The following is a 27,356-nucleotide window of genomic DNA, read 5'->3' on the forward strand; positions in this document are numbered from 1 at the left end:
AAATACCTTCACAGAACATAAGCTAAAACCTATTCCCTTAATTCTTCAGTGTTGAATCATCTGTTATGTCTGGACCGTAAATGTGAAGAATGCCAAAGCAGCTCTGGCATTGCCGTGGTTTGGTCCACACAGATACCAGGAAAAGCGGATCTACCCTGAAAACAGGTTATTGTCCCTATTGTTGTATTTGTTTCTATGGCTATAAAACAAATTACTGGAAATCTGGGGACTTAAAGTACCTATTCATTATTCCCCAGCTTCTATTGATCAGAAGTGTGGGCGCCACATAACTGGGATCTGTGCTCGGGGTCTCCCTGGACTGAAATCAAGGTTTTGGCCTGGCTGTATTCTTATCTGGAGCTGAGGATCCTCCTCCATGTCTAGTCAGGCTTTTAGAAAAACTGAATTGCTTGAAGTTGTAGAACTGAGGTCCACGTTTTCTTGGTTGCTGCCTATGAGTTTCACTCTCAGCTCTTAGGGGCTGCACTCGGGTTTTAGACACATGGCTCTCTCACAACAAGGTAGTTTACTTCTTCAAGGCAGGCACTAGAATCTCTCTTCAGTTGGCTATGCTGGGAGGGAATCTTATTTAATGCAATGTAATCACATAGCTGACTACCAACACCTTTGCAATATAATATAACTCCCCCCCCATAATAATAATAATAATAATAACAACAACAACAATAATATAGCCTATTATATGTGACTACCTCTCTGTATTCCCAGATCCTACCCACAATGAAGAGAAAGTATTGGACAGAGCCTGTGGAAACAGAAGCTTGGAGGCCATCTTAGAATTATACCTGTAACTATTAATCAGAACAGGGGCTGAGTATTGAACTATACAATGGAGAAGAGAGCAAAATGTTACTCATCTCCAGAGTCTATATATTATATGTAAACTGATTCAGTACCAAGAATAATGCTTTCCAGGAGAAAAAAAAAACAAAATGAAATCTACAAATGTCTACCAAAATTCCCAGTGGAAGAAACTCAGTCTCAATCTCAAGGTACCCTTTGAATTATGCCCAATAGAAATGCAAATTCCCATTCAGACCAATAATAAGGCTTGCAAAGATCTGTGAATGGCTCTCTAAAAGATACCTGTACCTCAGTTTTAGTAACCCCAAACCCCAACTTCCTATGTAAGTACCCTTTTTACCACTACACTCCTTCTTTATGTCTAACAGCCAGCTACAAGCCAGTGTGGTAACACTGCATTCTCTAGAGATAAAGTAAAAAGTCAAAATTCAAATTATAACACCGACATTTTCTGGAGTAGGAATAAAATAGCAGATGACCAAGTTTTGATTTTGGAGTACACACCCTGTATAATCACCTCCTCTGGAAAATGTCAGTGGACATGTAAATACGATGAGATCGTCTTTCCTTTCATTAGATTACCCTACTTGGCAAAATGATGGGTCACTCACTCATAATTATTTTATGTTATAAATGATTCAGCCTGAGCACAGTGAGAAAACTGTTTTGTAAGCCTTGAAGAGGGTGAGTTGCAATGTGGTAAGAGGGTCATATGGACAAGCCTTAAGGAACTCTTAGGAGCTGAGAGTAAACCAGGCTGACGAACATCAAGCAAAAAAAAAAAAAAAAAGTGGGGGGGGCCCTGCCAGATAGTGATCTGAATGGGCTTGGAAGAAGACCCTGGGCCTCAGATCAGATTACAACCCAGATGACGCCTCAATTTTAGCCTAGTGATTCAGGGGGCCAAGCTAACCTCTGACTGGAAAGATAACCAGTGAAAACTATGTGATAATAAATTTTTGTTCTTTAAACTGTTAACTCTGTGCCAGTTTTTTATGCAGTATAGAAAACTAGTACATAAACAAATTAATAAACAAAGTAAACAAACTAACAAAATTGGGTTTAGGAACTTTCTATAGCAACAGCTCCCAACAACAGAATCCCAACTGGTCTTACTGCGTAATTAACATTATTTTCAGGAAGTGTACTGAAAACTAAAACATACTTAAAATAAACACATTATTTTGTGGTACTCCAGGGCTCAGTAGATGACAAACCCAAAACAAAAACTCCTTAAGGAATGAAAGAATGTCAAACCAGTGGGGACTGAAACAAATAACTCCAACAAGGGTAAAAGAAAATCTGAATAATTAATAATGGTGTGTATTATGTGCGGGGTACTCATATTTATGCGGAGAAACAAAGGACACTTACTCTGAAAGTTGTTCACTGAGAAGTCTTGAGGATGATAGAATCCTGCTTTGCAAATGCACTGATAGGCTCCAAGCACGAATCCTAGGCCTTTAATTGGCATACACTATGAAAAAGAAAAGACAGCAGTAGAGTTGATCACAGTTTATTTCACAGTATAAAGACCCACAAATATCCATCACTGCAAATGATAACAGAACTATCACATTTTCCAGAAATAAATATCTCTTTTTTGAACTCTTATTTTAGATTTGTTTGTCAACAGACATTTTTTTAGGTACCACAAACTGAGTTTCCTTTCTAAATACACACCATTATGGCTGTAGGCGCCCACAACGTTAACTCATTCGGTTGACATAGGGAATGAATTTTTAGGCATGGCTTTTGGGTTTAATGCTCAGATATACTATTGCTTTAAGAGGTATTTCCAAAGCCTGTAAGAATGCTTAAGAAGGATTCCATGTAAAACATTTCTATCACAGCAAAGGGAGGTAGATAGGTGGGTAGGTAGATGGATAGAATTTGGAATGTGAAAATTGTTTCTATGAATTAAAAATTTACCAAATTTTCATCCTTGGAATAAAATAACATATTGGTAAAACAACAAAACAATTAAACTTTAAAGTGCAAATTTGCAAGAGAAAAATTAAGATAAAATAATGATCCCAACGACTCTTTACCTAAAATCTGTTTCATAGATACGTGTTCTATATGTACATACATTTTTTAAAAATGACCAACTTTCTAAATATGTCATATCAATAGATATAATAGATATCTCCCAAAAGCTTAATCTTGGCTTCTTTCAAAGATATCACTTAAATCTCATCAAATTTGGCTTAACATACTTCATTTCTGCTACTTTTCATTATATAGCATGGAATTACTTCTACTAAAATACAAATAATACATCAATAAAACAGAAGTGTCTCAAGAATACAGTTAACACTGAAATTTCATTTCTGCTGTCTCTCTACCATGATGATAATCCTTTGACTTTTTGCCATTATAATCAGTTAGAAAATCTTACAATCTAATAGATTTCAGTTATAAAATGTCTCCTTAATACAGAAGCCCTAAAGAGAAAACTCCAAATAATTCAAATAATAATTCCACAATCTAAGCTTAATGATTGGTATCAAGATCAATATTATATACTAGGAAAACCCCAAGAAATAGAAAAGTATTTATATATAAGGTACCAAGAGCTAACACATGTTCTAAATTCATATGGATATATCAAAAAAGTGTTTAACAAAGAGCTTTCTAAGAGACCTCCTTGAATATTTTATTTCATTAATTCGACAACCACCCCAGCCTTTTTTTTTTTTTACCCAATACACAATTTATATCAAACTATACCTTGCAATTAAAAACACAGTTCTTGACCCAGAACAATATACAAAAAGAGATAAGTACCAATCAATTCAACTGAGTTGGCAAGTATTTATGAAATGCCTGCTGTGGGCTTAGAAAATTCCTATAGAACCTAAATGAATTAACACATATTATTTATAAAAATCCAGTTATACAAGAGGTCAGATGATATTTCTGAACTATGTAAATTAAAAACAACTGTAACACTTACTTTGCAAAAACACTAGTATTATGAATAGAGCATATTATTTGTGGTCAGTCAGAAAATAAGACTTGAATTATGACTTCATCACTAACTAGCTATGTGAACTTGGGATGTTCTCTTAACTTCTCTGAGCCTTAGTTTTTTAATTTGTAAGACGAATAATACAGTCAAATTCATATACAGTTTTGAAGAAGGCAGAAACACAGAGATGTTGTAATAGGTTAAACATGGGGTATAAGAGGAACATAGGGTGATTTTACTCTTTTTTTGGCCTGAGCAACCTTAAGACTGGAGATGCCACCATTGACATAGGGAAGTCTCCTGATGGAGAAGATTTGGAAGAAAGAGTAAAAGTTCAGTTTTGTAAATATTAAGTGTGAAGTGCCTATGTGAAATTTAACTGTAGGTATCAAATAGGCAAGCTGATAAAGCTTTAGGGAGTTTAGGAGAGATATCTGGGCTGTATTTGCCCAGATATTTAGGATATCTAGATATTTAGGACTGATTTGCACAAAGATGATAGGTAAAGCCATGAAATCAGGTAAGACTAGCTCACTAAGGGAGTGCCTGCCTACAGGCTGTAAAAGACAGAGGTCCAAAGTGGTGAGACTCAAGACACTCTAGGGCTAAAAGATTAGGCAGAAAGGAAGCAACAAAGCATACTTAGAAGAGTTAGTTCAGTGTGGTATCATTATCTCATTAACTAGATTGTGATACTATGGACATAACATGTAAAATTTCTTGTGAGTTACATTTAGTAAACATTCATAAAGCATAGGTTTATCCAGGTAGACTAAGTATTAGATGCTGTTAATACAATAGTATACTTTAAATATTCTGCCTCTGTGGAATTTGGAGGTTAATGCTATTCCTTAAAACAGCATTAAATTCCCTGATAATATGACAGTATACAACAGTAATGCAGTTGAAAATTTTAAACGTTTAAGGCAGATTTAAAGTTTATGGGAATAAGAATATCTCTTTACAAGCTAACTCTAAACTTGAGATAAAAATGAAGGTTAAAAAAAAATCCTGGTTGATCAGATAAATATGACCAAATATAAAGTCCCTTGAGCATAAAAAAAAATCTTCCCAATTTTATTATGGATAACACAGAAATATAAATTACTAGTTACCTCAAATCCCCTGTTCTATTCTTAAATTAACTTATATTTTCAAAGAAAAAAAATAGTTAACATCAATAAAAATATCGTCCTGCTGCACTTCAAAATTGTAGGACCTGCATGTAACTCAATATGCAATTGCTTATATAGGTTTGCCTTAGTATAAAAGTGATCTTGCTTATTTTTCTATTAATGATTATAAATTTGCAATCAAATTTCCATGCTTTCTTGCTCTATCTGCCATCACCACTCTGTAGCTAGTCTAATTGTGTCACACCTCTCAGACGTATACATTTTCAAGATTAGGCAACTAGTTTAGTATTCAAACTAGTTTTTCAAAATCTACATAAGTATGATGACTACTCAACTAATGTTCATCGTATCTGGACTGAGGAGCTGTTTTCTATAATTTTTAAGATTTAGAATTTTAAAAAGATTCCCACGTAATATAGGGAAAAGTCTTCAGAAGTTAACTCTAATTTAAAGTTCATTTAAAATATTCACTTGAAATATTAATTTTAGATATTTAAGACATTCATTCATTTTAGATATTCAAGCCTTTCTGCTTTATCTTCACAGAAATCCAAGAAGCTAGAAATGGAAAAAAACAGTACTTCTTTCTCCATGGAGGTAGCTGTTCCATGATACCGTTCTATAAACAGTAAGCTTCTTATATTAAGACTTAAGCATCCCTGTGAATGAAGCTACTCACAAGCCTGGATGCCCTCATCGATGAACCTACAATGCCAATACTTACTAAGCCATCAGCAGAGATATAGCCAAGGATAGCCTTGACAACCTACAATCAGTTACATTCCTGGGAGTAATCCAGATCCAAATAAAAGGAGATAGAGGTCAAGAATTTAGAGAAAAATAGATTCCTAGAAATATACAGCCTATCAAGTATGAGTCATGAGGAAACAAAAGTTCTGGACAGATTTATAACTAGAAAGAAGATTGAATAAAAAACATCCTAATGGAGAAAAAAAAGCCCAGAACCAGAAAGCCTCAATGGACAATTCTACCAAACAGTCAAAGAAAAATTAATACTAAATTTTTCCTCAAACTGTTCTAAAAATGTGAAATGAAAATACTTTCTAACTCATTTTGTGAAGCCAGCATTTTCCTGCTAGTAAAATCAGACAAAGATACTACAGGAAATGAAAACCACAGACCAATGTTCCTGATTAATATTGATGTGAACATCTTCAACAAAATAATTGCAAACCAATTTCAGCATATTCAGAGGACTACACACCATAACCAAGTGGGACTTATTCCTGGAATGCAACAATGATTCAATGTACAAATTATTCAATGCAATACACCATACTGACAAAATGGACAAAAACGACATGATTACTTCAAGTAATTTAGAAAAAGCATTTGACAAAATTGCATACATTTTCACGGTAAAAACACTCAACAAACTATGAATAGAAAAAAACTATCTCAACATAAGAAAGGCCATATTTGAAAAGCCTATACCTATACCTAACATTATGGCCTAATGGTGAAACGCTGAAAGACATTCCTGTAAGATCAGAAACAAGACAAGGCCAGTGTCACTTCCATTCAGCATTATTGGTCCTAGGCAGAGTAATTATGAAAAAAATAAATGACATTCAAAAAAGAAAGGAAGAAGTACAATTATTTGTCTGCAGAATACATAATGTTACATGTAGAAAGCCCTCAAGATTTTGCCAATAAAAGGACAAAAAAAACTGTTAGAATTAATAATCATATCAAGCTAAGTTCTAGGACATAAAATCAACATACAAAAATTGGTAAGTTTCTATACACAAATAATCACAATCCAGAAAGGAGATCTAAAAAAACAATCCCACTTATAATAGCTTCAAAAAGAATAAAATACTTAGGAATAACTTAACCAAACTGAAAATTATAAAATGTTGCTGAAAAAATTAAAGATACAAACATATAAACTGACAGTTATGTTCATGGATTGGAAAACTTAACACTGCCAGAATTCCAAGGCTACCCAATGCAATTGATATGAAAATCCCAACAGCATTTTTGGCAAAAACAGAAAAACCATCCTAAAAATCGTATGTAATCTCTAGAACCCCAAATAGTCAAAGGAATCTTGGAAATGAAGAATTTGGAGGTCTCACACTTTCTAAGTTCAAAAATATTTACAAAGCTACAGTAATCAAAATAGTGTGGTACTGGCATGATGGCAAATATATAGACCAATGGCAAAGAATAGAGGCCCCAGAAATAAACACTCATATATAATGATCAAATGACATTTACAAGGATGCCAGTACCATGCAATGGGGTAAAAAGGGCAAACTCTTTAACAAATGGTGCTGGGAAAACTGAATATCCATATGCAAAATAATTTAAATTACCTTAATTAATTACCTTAAAACATATACAAAAAATGGATTAAAGACCTAAACATAGGGCCTAAAACCATAAAACTTCTAGAAGGAAACAGGGGAAAAATCTTCATGACATTGGATTTGGGAATGATTTCTTGGATATGACATCAAAAACAAAGGCAAGAAAAACAAAAAATAGGCAAATGGGACTACATCAAATTTAAAATCTTCTGTGCATCAAAGGTCAACCTACAGAATGAGAGAAAAGATCTGTAAACAATATATCTGATGGGAATTAACATCCAGAATATTTAAAACGGCAATCAACAACAATAACAACAAATCACCTGACTTAAAAATGAGGAAAAAATCTGGAGTCTCATTTCTCCAAATAAGATAAACAAATGGCCAAGTCACATACGAAAAGATGCTTGATCTATGATGACAAATCATTAGAGAAATGCAAACCAAAACTACAATGAGCTATCAGCTTATACCCATTAGGATGGACACTATCAATAAAACAAAATAACAAATATTGGCAAGGTGTGGAGAAATTAGAATCCTTATGCACTCTTTGTGGGAATATAAAATAGTGCAGCCATTATGGAAACAATATGGAGTTTTCTCAAGAAATTAAAAACAGAACTGCTATATAATCCAGGTGTCCCACTCGTAGGTTTACATCCAAAAATCTTAAAGCAGGTCTTAAAGAGACATTTGATACCCAGTTCACTGCAGCATTATTCACAATAGCCAAGAGGTAGAAGCAACTCAAAAGTTCATCAATAGAAAAAGAAAATGTGCTATGTGCATACAATGGAATTACTATTCAGTATTTTTTAAAAAAGGAAATCTTGTCACATGCTAAAACATGAATGGACCTTGAGGACATTATGCCAAGTATAATAAGCCAGTCACAAAGACAAATACCATATAATGTCACGTGTATGTGGGAACTACAGTAATTAAATTCATAGAAAAAGAAAGTAGAATGATGGCTGCTAGAGACTGAAGAAAGGGGAAATGAGGACTTGTTTAGTGGGCACATAGCATTTCCCCATTGCAAGATGATCTCAATCTGTTACACGACAGTATGAATACAGCAACCTACTGAACTGTACACTTAAAAATGGTTAAGATTGTAAATTTCATGTTATTTTTTTTAACCACAATCAAAAATTTTAAAAAATAATTTAGAGCAAAATGGTCTTCCTTTCTCGACAATGTATACATAAACTCTATAGATGGTATTGCAAGATATAATTGGTAAGACATATAATTCATTTCAACTTCTGGTGAATATAATTGCAAAACAAAACCTGGCCAGCTTGACAGTCATGAAGATTCTGCAGGAAGGTACTACTGAGCAACACAATGGCAAAAACACAGGCTAAACTTAGGTAAGTTTGGCATTTAATGGAAATAATGATTGTGCCTATGAATCACATTTACATATAATTCTAAAGAAAACTTAATTTGGACCTGAAGGAGGAACCAAAATAAAATGCAAATACAATAAAATTGATATAATTCAAAATTCTCTAGAAATGGGTTTTCAAATACTTTTTTTAAAACTTTGCTTTAAAATCTTCCTAAAATGCAAAACAGTTTCTGGCTTCTCTAAACTGAGCACCATGAACAGAATTTAACATTTTCTTCCTGGTCAGAATCGTTGCTTTCAACACTAGGTAGAAAACAATGCCCTCTGGAGCTATTGAAGTTTTATTGCTATTTTCTCATATACTAAATGCCAAGACTGCTGAACTTTTTGAGTTCTTATGCTTAGGTTTTTTGTTTTGTTTTGTTTTTCTCCTTCTTTATTTTGAACAGTTGTCATCTTTTAAACGTAAAACATGGATGTAATGCTAGAATTGTCTTTTTCCTTCTAATTTATAGTTATAATTGCCTGTATATATGGAAATTAGATCACCAAGCAGGACAAGCAAGAGTATATGTAATAATAAATAACAATGTAAGAGTAAATAAAATAGAGAGGGCTTAGCAAGGTGGCAGAGGAGTAGCAGACCTAAATTTTATCTGGTCCCAGGAATTCAGCTAGTTAATTATCAAACCATTCTGAACACTTATGAACTCAAGAGGAGACCGAAGAAAAAGATAGTAGCAACTTTAGGAACAGAAAAGCGACCACTTTCTGGAAGATAGGAGGTGCGGAGATGTGAATCCAAGGCAATATATGGTAAGACAGACTGTGAGGGGAGGGAGCCTCTGTCAGCTAGCTACCAGCAAGTGATAAAGCAGCAGAAAACAAAATTGGAACTTTTAGAAGTCTGTTCCATGGAAGGACATTGCTCTGATGGCTAAGTGGGGGGGGGGGGTGGAACTCTCACTGGGACAGTATGGTCTCAGGACCCTCGGGGTCACAGAAAAACCAAGGGTGCCTGATGATGGTGGCAGAGCTCCCAGGTATCAGAGCAGGGAACCCGGCTGCAAAGATGGAGCTCAGGAGTGGGCTTTCAGCTATGGGTTGCCATAAACCATGATCTGTGGCACAGTTGGGCCACTACTCTTCGAGCAGGTACCCAACAAGTGGCAAATCTGGGGAGACTCCCCACTGAAGGATGCAGCACAGAAGCACACTGTGGGACTCTGTTGGGTTGGAAACTCCAAACAGGTCGTGCGCCAGAGATAGAAATACTTAGTCACAGGCTGGGTGAGCACAGAGTGTGGCTAGAGACCATGGTCATGGGAGTCATTGACTGCCTTTCTCTGAGGGTTCACTGAAAAGAGGGGGCCCTGAGCTCTCAGCTCTTCTAGGGCGGAGATTAGGAGGCCACTAGTTTCATTCTCATCCTCTAAAGCTGTGAGGAGATTATTCAGGGAGCAAAAGCTCCCAAGAACAAATCTGAGCAGATTACTTAGCCTGGCCCCAGTCAAGGGTGGTACAATTCCACCTGGGGAAGACATTTGAGAATCACTGCAACAGGCCCCTCCCCCAGAACATCTGCAAGAACATCCAGCAAAGATCAAGTTTACTGAGCAATGAGAACTGCTAGCTCTAACACTAGGAGAATATAGCACATAGAATCCATGGCTTTTTTCCCATGATTCCCTAGTCTTCAAAGTTAATCTTTAAAAGTTTCCTTATTGTTTTCCTTTTCTATTTTTTAAAAAAATTTTCTTCTTTCTTTTTTTAACCAACTTCTTATCAATTCCTTTTTTTAAATTATTTTTATTAACATATAATATATCATTTGCCCCAGGGGTACAGGTCTATGAATTGTCAGGCTTACACACTTCCCAGCACTCACCATATCACATATACTCCCCAATGTCCATAATGCAACCACCCTCTCCATAAAATCTTTTTAAATTTTCATTTTTACAGCCATATTCTATCCCTTCATTGTATTTATATATATATACATATATATTTCTTTCTTTAAGATTCTGGGATGCAGCTTCTTCTAACAAAGCAAAATAGACCCTAAATCTAGCATATGACTTTGTTCAATTTACCCACCTGATCACAGTCAAAATCGAAAAGGCTATTAATGAGGTGCAATAAAAAATGGAGGCTCTAACTGCTAGCATAAATGAGGCAGAAAAGAGAATTAGTGATATAGAAGACAAATTTATGGAGAATAAAGAAATTGAGAAAAATAGAGATAAACAACTACTGGTCATGAGGGAAGAAATGAAGAGATAAGTGATACCATAAAGTGAAACAATATTAGAATAATCAGGATCCCAGAAGAAGAAAAGAGACAGAGGCAGAAGGTATACTGGAGTAAATTATAGTAGAGAACTTCCCTAATGTAGGGAAGGAAACAGGCATCAAAATCCAGAAAGCACAAAGAACCCCCCTCACAATCAATAAAAATAGGTCACTAACCCAACATCTAATATTAAAACTTACAAATCTCAGAAACAAAGAGAAGATCCTGAAAGCAGCTCAGGACAAGAGCTCTGTAACCTACAATGGTAGAAACATTAGATAGGCAGCAGACCTACCCACAGAGACCTGGAAGGCCAGAAAGGAATGGCATGATATATTCAGGGCACTAAATGACAAAAATATGAAGCCAAGAATACTGTATCCAGTGAGGCTGTCACTGAAAATAGAAGGAGAGAGAAAAACTTTCCAGGACAAACAGAAACTAAAAGAATTTGCGATCACCAAACCAGTGCTACAAGAAATATCAAGAGGGACCTTCTCAGTAAAGAGAAAGCCTAAAAGTAACATAGACCAGAAGGGAAGAGAGAAAATATATGGTAACAGTCACCTTATAGGTAATATAATAGCACTAAGTTCATATCTTTCAATAGTTACCCTGAATGAAAATGGGCTAAATTCCCCAATAAAAAGACACAGGATATCAGTTTGGATAAAAAAGCAAGATCCATTGATATGCCGTCTGCAACAGACTCATTTTAGACTCAAAGAGACCTCTAGATTTAATGCGAAGGGATGGAAAATCATTTACCATGCTAATGAACATCAAAAGAAGGTTGGGTAGCAATCCTTATATCAGAAAAATTAGATTTTAAACCAAAGGCTATAATAAAGAGATGAAGAAGGATACTATATTATACTTAAAGGGTCTACAGAACAAGAAGATCTAACAATTGTAAATATTTATGCCCTTAAAATGGGAGCAGCCAATTATATAAGCCAATCAATAACAAAACCAAAGAAACATATCAACAATAATACAATAATAGTAGGGGACTTTTGCACCCCCCTCACTGAAATGGATAGATCATCTAAGCAAAAGATCAACAAGGAAATAAGGACTTTAAATGCCACACTAGAGCAGATGGACTTCATAGAAATATTCAGAACATTCTATCCCAAAGCAACAGAATACACATTCTTCTCTGGTGCACATTGAACATTCTCCAGAAGAGATCACATCCTGGGTCACAAATCAGGTCTCAACTTGTATCAAAAGACTGGAATCATTCCCTGCATGTTTTTGGAACCACAATGCTTTGAAACTAGAACTCAATCGCAAGAGGAAAGTTGGAAAGAACTCAAATACATGGAGGTTAAGTAGCATTCTAATAAAGAATGAATGGGTCAACCAGGAAATTAAAGAAGAGTAAAAAAAAAATTCAGGGAAACAAATGAAAATGAAAACACAACTCTTCATAATCTTTGGGATGCAGGAAAGGAGATCCTAAGAGGAAAGTATATAGCAATACAAGCTTTTCTCAAGAAATAAGAAAGGTCTCAAATACACAAACTAACCATACACCTAAAGCAGTTGGAGAGAGTACAGCAAATAAAACCTAAACCCAGCAGGAGAGAAGAAATAATAAAGATCAGAACAGAAATAAATGAAATAGAAACCAAAAGAACAATAGAACAGATCAACGAAACTAGGAATTGGTTCTTTGAAAGAATTAATAAGATTGATAAGCTCCTGGCCAGCCTTATCAAAAAGAAAAGAGAAGGGACCCAAATTAATAAAATCATGAATGCAAGAGGAGAAATCACAACCAACACTAAAGAAATACAAATAATTACAAGAGCATAGTATGAGCAACTATATGCCAGCAAATGAGAAAATCCAGAAGAAAGGGATGCATTCCTAGAGACACATAAACTATCACAACTGAACCAGGAAGAAACAGAAAACCTGAACAGACCCATAACCAGTAAGGTGATTGAAGCAGTCATTAAAAATCTCCCAACAAACAAGAGCCCAGGGCCAGATGGCTTCCCAGGGGAATTCTACCAAACATTTAAAGAAAAATTAGTACCTATTCTCCAGAAACTGTTCCAAAAAAAGAGAAATAGAAGGAAAACTTCCAAACTCATTTTATGAGACCAGCATTACCTTGATCCCAAAACCAGACAAAGACCCTATCACAAAGGAGAATTACAGACCAATAACCCTGATGAACACTGATGCAAAAAATTCTCACCAAAATACTAGCCAATAGGATCCAATAAGTACATTAGAAGGATTAGTCACCATGACCAAGTGGGATTTATTCCTGGGCTGCAAGGCTGGTTCAACATCCACAAATCAATCAATGTGATACACTACATTAATAAAAGAATAAGAACCATATGATACTCTCAATAGATGTGGAAAAAGCATTTGACAAAGTACAGCATCTTTTTTGTTTAAAACTCTTCACAGTGTAGGGGTAGAGGGTATAAACCTCAATATCATGAAAGCCATCTAAGAAAAACTCACAGTGAATATCATTCTCAATGGGGAAAAACTGAGAGGTCAGGAACATGGTAGGGATGTCCATTTATCACCACTGCTTTGTGAGATCAAGAGTCACTTATGGTTTGTCTTCCTCTATTCAACATAGTACTAGAAGTCCTAGCCTCAGCAATCACAACAAAAAGAAATAAAAGACATCCAAAACAGCAGAGAAGTCAAATTGTCACTCTTTGCAGATGATATCATAATTTATGTGGAAAACCCAAAAGACTCTACCCCAAAACTGTTAGAACTCATACAGGAATTCAGTAAAGTGGCAGGATATAAAATCAATGCACAGAAATCAGTTGCATTTCTATACAGCAACAATAGGACAGAAGAAAGAGAAATTAAGGAGTCGATCCCATTTACAATTGCACCAAAAACCATAAGATACCTAGGAATAAATCTAACCAAAGAGGCAAAGAATCTCTAACTCAGAAAACTATATAATACTCACGAAAGAAATTGAGGAAGACAAAGAAATGGAAAAACATTCCATGTTCGTGGATTAGAAGAAAAAATATTGTGAAAATGTCTGTGATACCTATAGCAAACTACACATTTAATACAATCCCTATCAAAATACCATCAACTTTTTTTCAAAGAAATAAAACAAAAAAATCCTAAATTTGTATGTAACAAGAAAAGACCCCAAGTAGCCAGAGAAATGTTGAAAAAGAAAAGCAAAGCTGGCGGCACCATAATTCTGGACTTCAAGCTCTACTACAAAGCTATAATTATCAAGATAGTAAGGTACTGACACAAAAATAGGCACATGGATCAGTGGAACAGAATAGAGAGCCCAGAAATGGACCCTCAACTCTATGGTCAACTAATCTTTGACAAAGCAGGAAAGAATGTCCAATGGAAAAAAGAGAGTCTCTTCAACAAATGGTGCTGGGAAAATCGGACAACCACATGCAGAAGAATGAAACTGGACCACTTGCTTACACCATATGGAAAAATAGACCCAAAACGTATGAGAGATCTAAATGTGAGATAGCAATCCATCAAAATTCTTTTTTTTTTTTAAAGATTTTATTTATTTGAAGAGAGATCACAGTAGAGAGAGAGGCAGGCAGAGAGAGAGAAGGAAGCAGGCTCCCCGCTGAGCAGAGAGCCCAATGCGGGACTCGATCCCAGGACCCTGAGATCATGACCTGAGCCGAAAGCAGTGGCTTAACCCACTGAGCCACCCAGGCACCCCAATAATCCATCAAAATTCTTGAGAATAACACAGGTAGCAACCGCTTCGACCTCAGCTGCAGCAAATTTTTCCTAGATACACTGCCAAAGGCAAGGGAAGTTAGGGCAAAAATGAACTATTGGGACTTCATCAAGATCAAAAGCTTTTGAACAGCAAAGGAAACAGTCAACAAAACCAAAAGACAACTGACAGAATGGGAAAAGATATTTGCAAATGACATATCAGATAAAGGGCTAGTATCCAAAATCTATAAAGAACTTATCAAACTCAATACCCAAAGAACAAATAATCCAATCAAGAAATGGGCAGAAGGCATGAACAGACATTTCTGCAAAGGAGACATCCAAATGGCTAACAAACACATGAAAAACTGCTCAACATCTCTTGGCATCAGGAAAATACAAATCAAAACCACAGTGAGATACCACCTAACACCAGTCAGAATGGCTAAAATCAACAAGTCAGGAAATGACAGATGCTGGCGAGGATGTGAAGAAAGGGGAACCCTCCTACACTGTTGGTGGGAACGCAAGCTGGTGCAGCCACTCTGGAAAACAGCATGGAGGTTCCTCAAAATTTGAAAATTGAGCTACCCTATGACCTAGCACTCACACTACTAGGTATTTACCCTAAGGATACAAATGTAGTGATCCGAAGGGGCACCTGCACCCAAATGTTTATAGCAGCAATGTCCACAATAGTGAAACTATGGAAAAAGCCTAGATGCCTAGATGTTAATCAACAGATGAATGGCTAAAGAAAAAGTGGTATGTATGTATGTATGTGTGTGTTTATGTGTGTGTGTGTATGTGTGTGTGTGTGTACATATATAAATATTATACAGCCAACAAAAAATGAAATCTTGCCATTTGCAATGATGTGGATGGAATTGGAGCGAAATAAGTCAATCAGAGAAAGACAAATTATCATATGATCTCCCTGATATGAGGAATTTGAGAAACAAGGTAGAGGGGAAGAGAGGAAAAAATGAAACAAGATGAAGCCAGGGAGGGAGACAAACCATAAGAGACTCTTAATGTCAGGAAACAAAGTGAGGGTTGCCAGAAGATGGGGGTGGGAAGAATAGGGTGACTGGGGGATGGACACTGGGGAGGGTATAGGCTATGGTGAAGACTGTGAATTGTGTAAGACTGATGATTCCCAGAACTGTACCCCTGAAACAAGTAATATAAAATATGTTAAACACAAAAAAATCTAAGAAAAATCAAATCAATAAATATTTTTTTTAATTTTTTATTTTTTATAAACACATATTTTTATCCCCAGGGGTACAGGTCTGTGAATCACCAGGTTTACACACTTCACAGCACTCACCAAAGCACAAATCAATAAATATTTTTATTTTTATTTTTTTTTAAAGATTTTATTTATTTATTTGACAGAGAGAGATCACAAGTAGGCAGAGAGGCAGGCAGAGAGAGAGAGAGGGAAGCAGGGTCCCTGCTGAGCAGAGAGCCCGATGCGGGACTCGATCTCAGGACCCTGAGATCATGACCTGAGCCGAAGGCAGTGGCTTAACCCACTGAGCCACTCAGGCACCCAAATATTTTTAAAAGAGTAAATAATAGTTCATATTTTCTGAGTATTTACCATATGCCAGATACTGTTCTAATACCTGCACAAGTGTTAACACATTTAATCCTATATCAATTCTATTGTTATCTCTATCTTACAGGTGAAAAAAATTGAGGCACAGACCACTAAAGTAGCTCACCCAAAGCAACACAGCTAGTAACTGACAGCCTGGATTCAACCCCAGGGGTGTGGCTTCAGACTAATGACTACCCCCAACAAAATATGGGTACATAGTAATGCATTCTATAAACAAGAATAGATGTCACCACCTGGTCACTTTGGAATCTATGTTGATTGTTCTAAGACATTTATTTTTCATTTTCTTGGTTTGGGGTGTTACTCAAATAGATCAGTTTGCTGGATCATTTAGCTTCAGGTAAGTGAAAATTATTAATTTTTAAAATATTTACATAAATATTACATATATACATATATATATGTATATACACATAATATATACATATATACATAATATATATACATTACATATACATAATATATATACATAACATATACATAATATATATATATACATACATGTACATAAATATATACATAAAATTAAGACACACAGTTAATTCTTATATCTGTTATAACTTTTAAAAGCAAGCCTCTGGAGGAGTCAAGATGGCGGAGAAGTAGCAGGCTGAGACTACTTCAGCTAGCCGGAGATCAGCTAGATAGCTTATCTAAAGATTGCAAACACCTGAAAATCCATCGGCAGATCGAAGAGAAGAAGAACAGCAATTCTGGAAACAGAAAATCAACCGCTTTCTGAAAGGTAGGACCGGCAGAGAAGTGAATCCAAAGCGAAGGGAAGATAGACCCCGGGGGGAGGGGCCGGCTCCCGGCAAGCGGCCGAGCAACCGCGCACAAAAGCAGGACGTTTAAAAGTCTGTTCCGCTGAGGGACATCGCTCCAGAGGCTACCCAGGGCAAAGCCCACACGGGGTCAGCGTGGCCTCAGGTCCCGCAGGGTCACAGAAGGATCAGGGGTGTCTGAGTGTTGCAGAGCTTGCGGGTATTGGAACGGGAAAGCCGGCTACAGAGACAGAGCTGACAGTAAGCTCGCAGCTCAGGGTGACCTTGAACCGCAGGCTCGGTGAGCTTGGAGCGCGGCCGGAGGTCAGGCAGACGGGAGTAACTGGGCGCTGTTCTCTGAGGGCGCACTGAGGAGTGGGGCCCTGGGCTCTCGGCTCCTCCGGGCAGGAGACCAGGAGGCCGCCATTTGTATTCCCGTCCTCCGGAACTCTACGGAAAGGAAAGCGCTCAGGGAACAAAAGCTCCTGAAAGCAAACCCAAGCGGATTACTCACCCCTGGCCCCGGGTAATGGCGGTGTAATTCCGCCTGGGGCAAAGACACTTGAGAATCACTACAACAGGCCCCTCCCCCAGAAGATCAACAAGAAATCCAGCCGAGACCAAGTTCACCTACCAAGGAGTGCGGTTTCAATACCAAGGAGAGCAGCAGAATTCCAGAGGAGGAAAAAGCCAAGCACGGAACTCATGGCTTTTTCCCTGTGATTTTTTTTAGTCTTGCAGTTAATTTAATTTCTTTCTTTTTCATTTTTTGTTTTTTTTTTCTCGCCTTCGGGTAAATTTTTTTTAACTGTTACCTTTTTCTTTTTTAACGATTTTTTACTAGTTTATCTAATATATTTTCTTTCTTTTTTATATTTTTCTTAGGTGTTTTCTTTTTTTAAAATTCTTTTCTTTTTTTTTCTTTTTTCTTTTTTTTTTTTTTCTTCCTTTTTGAACCTCTTTTTATCCCCTTTCTCCCCCCTCACGATTTTGGATCTCTTCTAATTTGGTTAAAGCATATTTTCCTGGGGTTTTTGCCACCCTTTTAGTATTTTACTTGCCCCTTCATATACTCTTATCTGGAAAAAATGACAAGACGGAAAAATTCAACACAAAAAAAAAGAACAAGAAGCAGTACCGAAGGCTAGGGACATATTCGATACAGACACTGGTAATATGTCAGATCTAGAGTTCAGAATGACAATTCTCAAGGTTCTAGCCGGGCTCGAAAAAGGCATGGAAGATATTAGAGAAACCCTCTCGAGAGATATAAAAGCCCTTTCTGGAGAAATAAAAGAACTAAAATCTAACCAAGTTGAAATCAAAAAAGCTATTAATGAGGTGCAATCAAAAATGGAGGCTCTCACTGCTAGGATAAATGAGGCAGAAGAAAGAATTAGTGATATAGAAGATCAAATGACAGAGAATAAAGAAGCTGAGCAAAAGAGGGACAAACAGCTACTGGACCACGAGGGGAGAATTCGAGAGATAAGTGACACCATAAGACGAAACAACATTAGAATAATTGGGATTCCAGAAGAAGAAGAAAGAGAGAGGGAAGCAGAAGGTATACTGGAGAGAATTATTGGGGAGAATTTCCCCAATATGGCAAAGGGAACGAGCATCAAAATTCAGGAGGTTCAGAGAACGCCCCTCAAAATCAATAAGAATAGGCCCACACCCCGTCACCTAATAGTAAAATTTATAAGTCTTAGTGACAAAGAGAAAATCCTGAAAGCAGCCCGGGAAAAGAAGTCTGTAACATACAATGGTAAAAATATTAGATTGGCAGCTGACTTATCCACAGAGACCTGGCAGGCCAGAAAGAGCTGGCATGATATTTTCAGAGCACTAAACGAGAAAAACATGCAGCCAAGAACACTATATCCAGCTAGGCTATCATTGAAAATAGAAGGAGAGATTAAAAGCTTCCAGGACAAACAAAAACTGAAAGAATTTGCAAACACCAAACCAGCTCTACAGGAAATCTTGAAAGGGGTCCTCTAAGCAAAGAGAGAGCCTACAAGTGGTAGATCAGAAAGGAACAGAGACCATATACAGTAACAGTCACCTTATAGGCAATACAATGGCCCTAAATTCATATCTCTCAATAGTTACCCTGAATGTTAATGGGCTAAATGCCCCTGTCAAAAGACACAGGGTATCAGAATGGATACAAAAACAAAACCCATCTATATGTTTCCTCCAAGAAACTCATTTTAAGCCCAAAGACACCTCCAGATTTAAAGTGAGGGGGTGGAAAAGAATTTACCATGCTAATGGACATCAGAAGAAAGCAGGAGTGGCAATCCTAATATCAGATCAATTAGATTTTAAGCCAAAGACTATAATAAGAGATGAGGAAGGACACTATATCATACTCAAAGGGTCTGTCCAATAAGAAGATTTAACAATTTTAAATATCTATGTCCCCAACGTGGGAGCAGCCAACTATATAAACCAATTAATAACAAAATCAAAGAAACACATCAACAATAATACAATAATAGTAGGGGACTTTAACACTCCCCTCACTGAAATGGACAGATCATCCAAGCAAAAGGTCAGCAAGGAAATAAAGGCCTTAAACGACACACTGGACCAGATGGACATCACAGATATATTCAGAACATTTCATCCCAAAGCAACAGAATACACATTCTTCTCTAGTGCACATGGAATATTCTCCAGAATAGATCACATCCTCGGTCCTAAATCAGGACTCAACCAGTATCAAAAGATTGGGATCATTCCCTGCATATTTTCAGACCACAATGCTCTAAAGCTAGAACTCAACCACAAAAGGAAGTTTGGAAAGAACCCAAATACATGGAGACTAAACAGCATCCTTCTAAAAAATGAATGGGTCAACAGGGAAATTAAAGAAGAATTGAAAAAAATCATGGAAACAAATGATAATGAAAATACAACGGTTCAAAATCTGTGGGACACAACAAAGGCAGTCCTGAGAGGAAAATATATAGCGGTACAAGCCTTTCTCAAGAAACAAGAAAGGTCTCAGGTACACAACCTAACCCTACACCTAAAGGAGCTGGAGAAAGAACAAGAAAGAAACCCTAAGCCCAGCAGGAGAAGAGAAATCCTAAAGATCAGAGCAGAAATCAATGAAATAGAAACCAAAAAAACAATAGAACAAATCAACGAAACTAGGAGCTGGTTCTTTGAAAGAATTAATAAAATTAATAAACCCCTGGCCCGACTTATCAAAAAGAAAAGAGAAAGGACCGAAATAAATAAAATCATGAATGAAAGAGGAGAGATCACAACTAACACCAAAGAAATACAAACTATTATAAGAACATACTATGAAAAACTCTACGGCAATAAATTTGACTATTTGGAAGAAATGGATGCATTCCTAGAAACATATAAACTACCACAACTGAACCAGGAAGAAATAGAAAGCCTGAACAGACCCATAACCAGTAAGGAGATTGAAACAGTCATTAAAAATCTCCAAACAAACAAAAGCCCAGGGCCAGACGGCTTCTCGGGGGAATTCTACCAAACATTTAAAGAAGAACTAATTCCTATTCTCCTGAAACTGTTCCAAAAAATAGAAATGGAAGGAAAACTTCCAAACTCATTTTATGAGGCCAGCATCACCTTGATCCCAAAACCAGACAAGGATCCCACCAAAAAAGAGAGCTATAGACCAATATCCTTGATGAACACAGATGCGAAAATACTCAACAAAATACTAGCCAATAGGATTCAACAGTACATTAAAAAGATTATTCACCACGACCAAGTGGGATTTATTCCAGGGTTGCAAGGTTGGTTCAACATCCGCAAATCAGTCAATGTGATACAACATATCAATAAAAGAAAGAACAAGAACCATATGATACTCTCAATAGATGCTGAAAAATCATTTGACAAAGTACAGCATCCCTTCCTGATCAAAACTCTTCAAAGTGTAGGGATAGAGGGCACATACCTCAATATCATCAAAGCCATCTATGAAAAACCCACCGCAAATATCATTCTCAATGGAGAAAAACTGAAAGCTTTTCCGCTAAGGTCAGGAACACGGCAGGGATGTCCATTATCACCACTGCTATTCAACATAGTACTAGAAGTCCTAGCCTCAGCAATCAGACAACAAAAGGAAATTAAAGGCATCCAAATCGACAAAGAAGTCAAATTATCACTCTTCGCAGATGATATGATACTATATGTGGAAAACCCAAAAGACTCCACTCCAAAACTGCTAGAACTTATACAGGAATTCAGTAAAGTGTCAGGATATAAAATCAATGCACAGAAATCAGTTTCATTTCTCTACACCAACTGCAAGACAGAAGAAAGAGAAATTAAGGAGTCAATCCCATTTACAATTGCACCCAAAACCATAAGATACCTAGGAATAAACCTAACCAAAGAGACACAGAATCTATACTCAGAAAACTATAAAGTACTCATGATAGAAATTGAGGAAGACACAAAGAAATGGAAAAATGTTCCATGCTCCTGGATTGGAAGAATAAATATTGTGAAAATGTCTATGCTACCTAAAGCAATCTACACATTTAATGCAATTCCTATCAAAGTACCATCCATCTTTTTCAAAGAAATGGAACAAATAATTCTAAAATTTATATGGAACCAGAAAAGACCTCGAATAGCCAAAGGGATATTGAAAAAGAAAGCCAACATTGGTGGCATCACAATTCCGGACTTCAAGCTCTATTACAAAGCTGTCATCATAAGACAGCATGGTACTGGCACAAAAACAGACACATAGATCAATGGAACAGAATAGAGAGCCCAGAAATAGACCCTCAAATCTATGGTCAACTAATCTTCGACAAAGCAGGAAAGAATGTCCAATGGAAAAAAGACAGCCTTTTCAATAAATGGTGCTGGGAAAATTGGACAGCCACATGCAGAAAAATTAAATTGGACCATTTCCTTACACCACACACAAAAATAGACTCAAAATGGATGAAGGACCTCAATGTACGAAAGGAATCCATCAAAATCCTTGAGGAGAACACGGGCAGCAACCTCTTCGACCTCTGCCGCAGCAACATCTTCCTAGGAACAACGCAAAAGGCAAGGGAAGCAAGGGAAAAAATGAACTACTGGGATTTCATCAAGATCAAAAGCTTTTGCACAGCAAAGGAAACAATTAACAAAACCAAAAGACAACTGACAGAATGGGAGAAGATATTTGCAAACGACATATCAGATAAAGGACTAGTGACCAGAATCTATAAAGAGCTTAGCAAACTCAACACCCAAAGAACAAATAATCCAATCAAGAAATGGGCAGAAGACATGAACAGACATTTCTGCAAAGAAGACATCCAGATGGCGAACAGACACATGAAAAAGTGCTCCATATCACTCGGCATCAGGGAAATACAAATCAAAACCACAATGAGATATCACCTCACACCAGTCAGAATGGCTAAAATCAACAAGTCAGGAAATGACAGATGCTGGCGAGGATGCGGAGAAAGGGGAACCCTCCTACACTGTTGGTGGGAATGCAAGCTGGTGCAGCCACTCTGGAAAACAGCATGGAGGTTCCTCAAAATGTTGAAAATAGAACTGCCCTATGACCCAGCAATTGCACTATTGGGTATTTACCCTAAAGATACAAATGTAGTGATCCAAAGGGACACATGCACCCGAATGTTTATAGCAGCAATGTCCACAATAGGCAAACTATGGAAAGAACCTAGATGTCCATCAACAGATGAATGGATCAAGAAGATGTGGTATATATACACAATGGAATACTATGCAGCCATCAAAAGAAATGAAATCTTGCCATTTGCAACAACATGGATGGAACTAGAGCGTATCATGCTTAGCGAAATAAGTCAAGCAGAGAAAGACAACTATCATATGATCTCCCTGATATGAGGAAGTGGTGATGCAACATGGGGGCTTAAGTGGGTAGGAGAAGAATCAATGAAACAAGATGGGATTGGGAGGGAGACAAACCATAAGTGACTCTTAATCTTACAAAACAAACTGAGGGTTGCTGGGGGGAGGGGGGTTAGGAGAAGGGGGGTGGGGTAAATAAATAAAACCTTTTAAAATTTGGACATTGGGGAGGGTATGTGCTTTGGTGAGTGCTGTGAAGTGTGTAAACCTGACGATTCACAGACCTGTACCCCTGGGGATAAAAATACATGTTTATTAAAAAATAAATAAATAAATAAATAGATTTAAAAAAAACAATGAATACTGTTACACTGAAAATAAATTTTAAAAAATTAAAAAAAAAAAAAGACGAATTACTGTCAAGATGTCCAGTCTCCACATTTAATCTATGGGTATAATGTACTTCCAATAATCTGATTCTAAATTTCGTATGGAAACTTAAAAGGAAATGTGAAGGACCAGGAATACCAACGAGAACTTAAAAACAAAAAGCCCTCAAAGGATGGCTCCATAAGTTATCAAGACTTTTTGTAAAGCAACAGTAATAATTTGTGCAATAATTGGTGCAAGTCAAGAAAAACTATACAAAGCTCCAAAACAGAAAGTCCAGAGACACCTGGGAGGCTCAGTAGGTTGTGTCTGACTCTTGGTCTCAGTTCAGACCTTGATATCATGGTTGTGAGCTTGAGCCCTGCGTTGGGCTCTGCATTGGACCTGAAACCTACTTTAAAAACAAACAACAACAAAAAAGAAAGTCTAGAAGCAAATCCAATACATGATTTATGACGAAGGTGGCTCTGTAGAGCAGTAGGGTAAAGAACAGTCTTTTCAATAAATGGTTTTGAGTCCCCTGGCTATTCATATAGAGAAACATGAAATTCTCTTCCCAGTCCCCAACATATACAAAAAAAAAAGGTCTAAATATGGAACATAAAACAAGCTTCTAGAATATAGCATAGAGGAACATCTTCATGATTTAGAGGTAGTAATAAATATAAAATAATGCATTAACATTTAAAAACACTTTGACTCAGGTCATGATCTCAGGGTCCTTGGATAGAGCCCCTTGTCAGGCTTCCTGCTCAGCGGGAACTACTTCTCCTTTCTCTCCTCCCCACTGCTCTCTCGCTCACTCCAATAATAAATAAATAAAACCTTTTAAATTTTTTAAAAAATAAAATCACTTTGACCAATAGACAATATTTATAAAGTAAAAAGTCAAAGTGCAGAGAGAAAGTATTTCAACACATAATAAAAAAGGTCGTATCTAGAATATGAAAAAAAACTTATACATAAATACATTCCAAGGTAAAACTGAGCAAAAGTTTAAATAGCATGTCACAATGGTTAGTAAACATATAAAAGTTTCCAATCTCATTAATCTCTAGAGAAAAGCAAATTCAAAATAACCAGTATTTACCAACAATGCTAAAACTTTAAAAACTGACAATCTGAGTACTAGTGAGGAAATGGAGTAAGTAGAACCTCATATAGTGCTGGCAGACCTATAAATTGATACATTTTTCTTAGAAACTGAATTTGGCATTATCTACTAAATTTAAAAGTAACATATCCTATTATCCAGCTATTTCAGTCGTTGATATACACCAAACTGAAAGGTATGCAAACACTCTCCAACAGACATGCAAAAAAAGCTGCACTGTTTCCAAAAGTCTACAACTGATAAAAAGCCAAATGTTCATCCAAAGTAGAAAGGAGGAATAAATTGTGCTCCATTTACATAACAGAATACTATTCAACAATGAAAATACACCAATGCTATATGTAACAGCATGGATGAATTTCTCAATCTCTCAAATAATGTTGAACAAAATACGTGATATATGCTACATTATTCTATTTATATAATGTTTAAAAACAGGGAAATGCAATGCGTGGTGTAAAAGGCAGGACATTTGATAATGTGGTGAAGAGAGAGGAGGAGATGATGGGTAGGGACATAGGAAGGCCTTCCAGATACTGGTAATGCCTTTTCTCTGAAACGAGTGGTACTTATAAAAGTGTGTTCTCTTTGTGACAATTCATTGTGCTATATATCTATGATTCTATACTTTTATATAATGCTTTTCCTTTTTTTTTTAAGATTTTATTGATTTGAGAGAGAGAGAATTTATGAACAGGGGCAGAGGAAGAGGAAGAAGCACCCCACCAAGAAGGGAGCCTGATCCGGGGACTGATGTGGGGCTCAACCCCAGGACCCTGGGATCATGACCAGAGCCAAGGGCAGACACTTAACCAACTAAGCCACTCATGTGCCCCACAGTGCTTTTTATTTCAAAAAATATATATAAAATTAATATTATGTCACACTTCTGCCTACCCCCACAAATCTTTTGGTTCCCTTCTCTTTCACCTATTATAGAAATTCTATTTTTTATTATTTTGATTTACTTGAAAGAATCAGAACATTCTGTTCATTCCATTTCCGTTAAAAGAGAAGGGGTCTATATACCGATACTGAAGAAGGAAGTCTCTGGACATTAAAAGTAATTATATAAAAATTGTGTAAAATTCAGAATGTGTTTGCATGCACTCAGTTCTTGGCTGCCTCTCAAGTATTTAGAATCTGAATATACATTTGCATTTCCCCAGTGAAATTTTAGAGGCTTTTTCAATAGTAATTAGCAAATCAGCTAAAGAATAAAGGGCATAGGGCTAGACCAAAAGCCAGGAACTGCACTGCCTATTAAATGCTAAATCAAAACTAAACGCTATATTCTCAAGTGGCAGTGAGCTTTTCTTTTATGAGGAGGAAAAAATAAAATATTATTTATCATTCACAAAGAAAATCATTTTAATTGGTATAATTGCTATCATTCTCAGCTGAAAAACATGCAAGAGTCTTTAAACAATTTATCTTATTCTAGAAAGAATTTCAAGACGCATGAATGTCCTTAGTTTATCATTGAATCACACACACACACACACAAAAAGGGTTTTTTTTCCCTAAGTAGGACAACTTTTAAGCAAATATTTAACACTGAAAAATGTTTTCAAGTACTTTAGTAATATATATTTTTACATAGACAAGTAAAATATTATTCATAAGCATCTTTACTTTATAATTAAATTAAGCCCCTCTAAGTAATCTCTATGATATAACATTCAAAGTCCTGTATATACTCTTTAAAATCATAGAACTTTAGTATCCTTTTGCCTTCTGCTGCTCTAAATGTAATTCTAACAACAACCAAAAGATTGGATGGAAATATAAAGTAGCTACATCATCTTATCATTCCTAGCACACGTGAGTAGAAATGTCAACTATAATTGATATGTACCCTAGGCTTTAAGAAGATAGACTTTCTAAAATAGAAGGCCTTGAAAAAGAAAAGCAAAGCTGAAGGCATCCCATTCTGAATTTCAAGTTATATTACAAAGCTGTAGTGATCAAAACAGAATAGTACTGGCACAAAAATAGACACTTAGATCAACAGAGCAGAACAGAAAACCCAGAATGGAACCACACTATATGGTCAATTAATCTTCCACAAAGCAGGAAAGAATATCCAAAGGGAAAGTCTCTTCAACAAATGGTGTTAGAAAAACTGGACAGCAACATACAAAAGAGTGAAACTGGACCACTTTCTTGCACCATATACAAAAATAAATTCAAAATGGATGAAAGACCTAAATGTGAGATATGAAATCATAAAAATTTTAGAGATTTTATGAAACCATAAAAATCCAGGGAGTAATTTCTCTGACATAAGCTCTAGCAACATCTTTCTAGATATATTTCCTGAGGCAAGGAAAACAAAAACAAAGCTAAACTATTGGGATAACATCAAGATAAAATGCTGCACAGTGAAGGAAACTATCAACAAAACTAAAAGGCAACCCACAGAATGGGAGAAGATAATCTACAAATGACATATCTGATAAAGAGTTAGTATCTAAAATATAAAAAAAAAAAACCTAAAACTCCACACCCCAAATATGAATAATCCAATTAAAAATGTGCAGAAGACATGAATGGACATTTTCCCAAAGATGACAGACAGATGGCCAACAAACACATGAAAAGATATTCAACATCACTCATCATCAGAGAAATACATATCAAAACTACAATGAGATACCACCTCATACCTATTAGAAAGGTGAAACTGAACAACACAAGAAACAAGAGGTGTTGGTGAGGATACAGATAAAGAAGAACACTCTTGCAACTGCTGATGGGAATGAAAACTGATGCAGGCACTCCAGAAAACAGTATGGAGGTTCCTCAAAAAGTTAAAAATAGAACTACCCTACTATCCAGCAATTGCACTACTAGGTATTTGCCCAAAGGATATAAAAGACTAATTCAAAGAGATACATCCATCCTGATGTTTATAGGAGCATTATTTACAATAGCCAAACTATG

At 36.4% G+C, this 27,356-nt stretch overlaps 1 protein-coding gene across 1 annotated transcript in view; it reads right to left on the bottom strand.

Annotated features, from left to right (window-relative positions):
* The window catches only part of GPR158 (G protein-coupled receptor 158), a 421,977-nt gene that overhangs the window by 216,790 nt on the left and 177,831 nt on the right, over positions 1-27,356 (bottom strand). The window contains exon 3 of the mRNA XM_013058942.2: positions 2,200-2,302. Within this exon, the coding sequence (XP_012914396.1) occupies positions 2,200-2,302 (103 nt within the window). The remainder of the gene's footprint in view (positions 1-2,199; positions 2,303-27,356) is intronic.

Source organism: Mustela putorius, unplaced genomic scaffold, assembly GCF_011764305.1.
Source record: "Mustela putorius furo isolate JIRA1106 unplaced genomic scaffold, ASM1176430v1.1 tig00000827_pilon_pilon_pilon, whole genome shotgun sequence".
NCBI classification, from domain to species: Eukaryota; Metazoa; Chordata; class Mammalia; order Carnivora; family Mustelidae; genus Mustela; species Mustela putorius.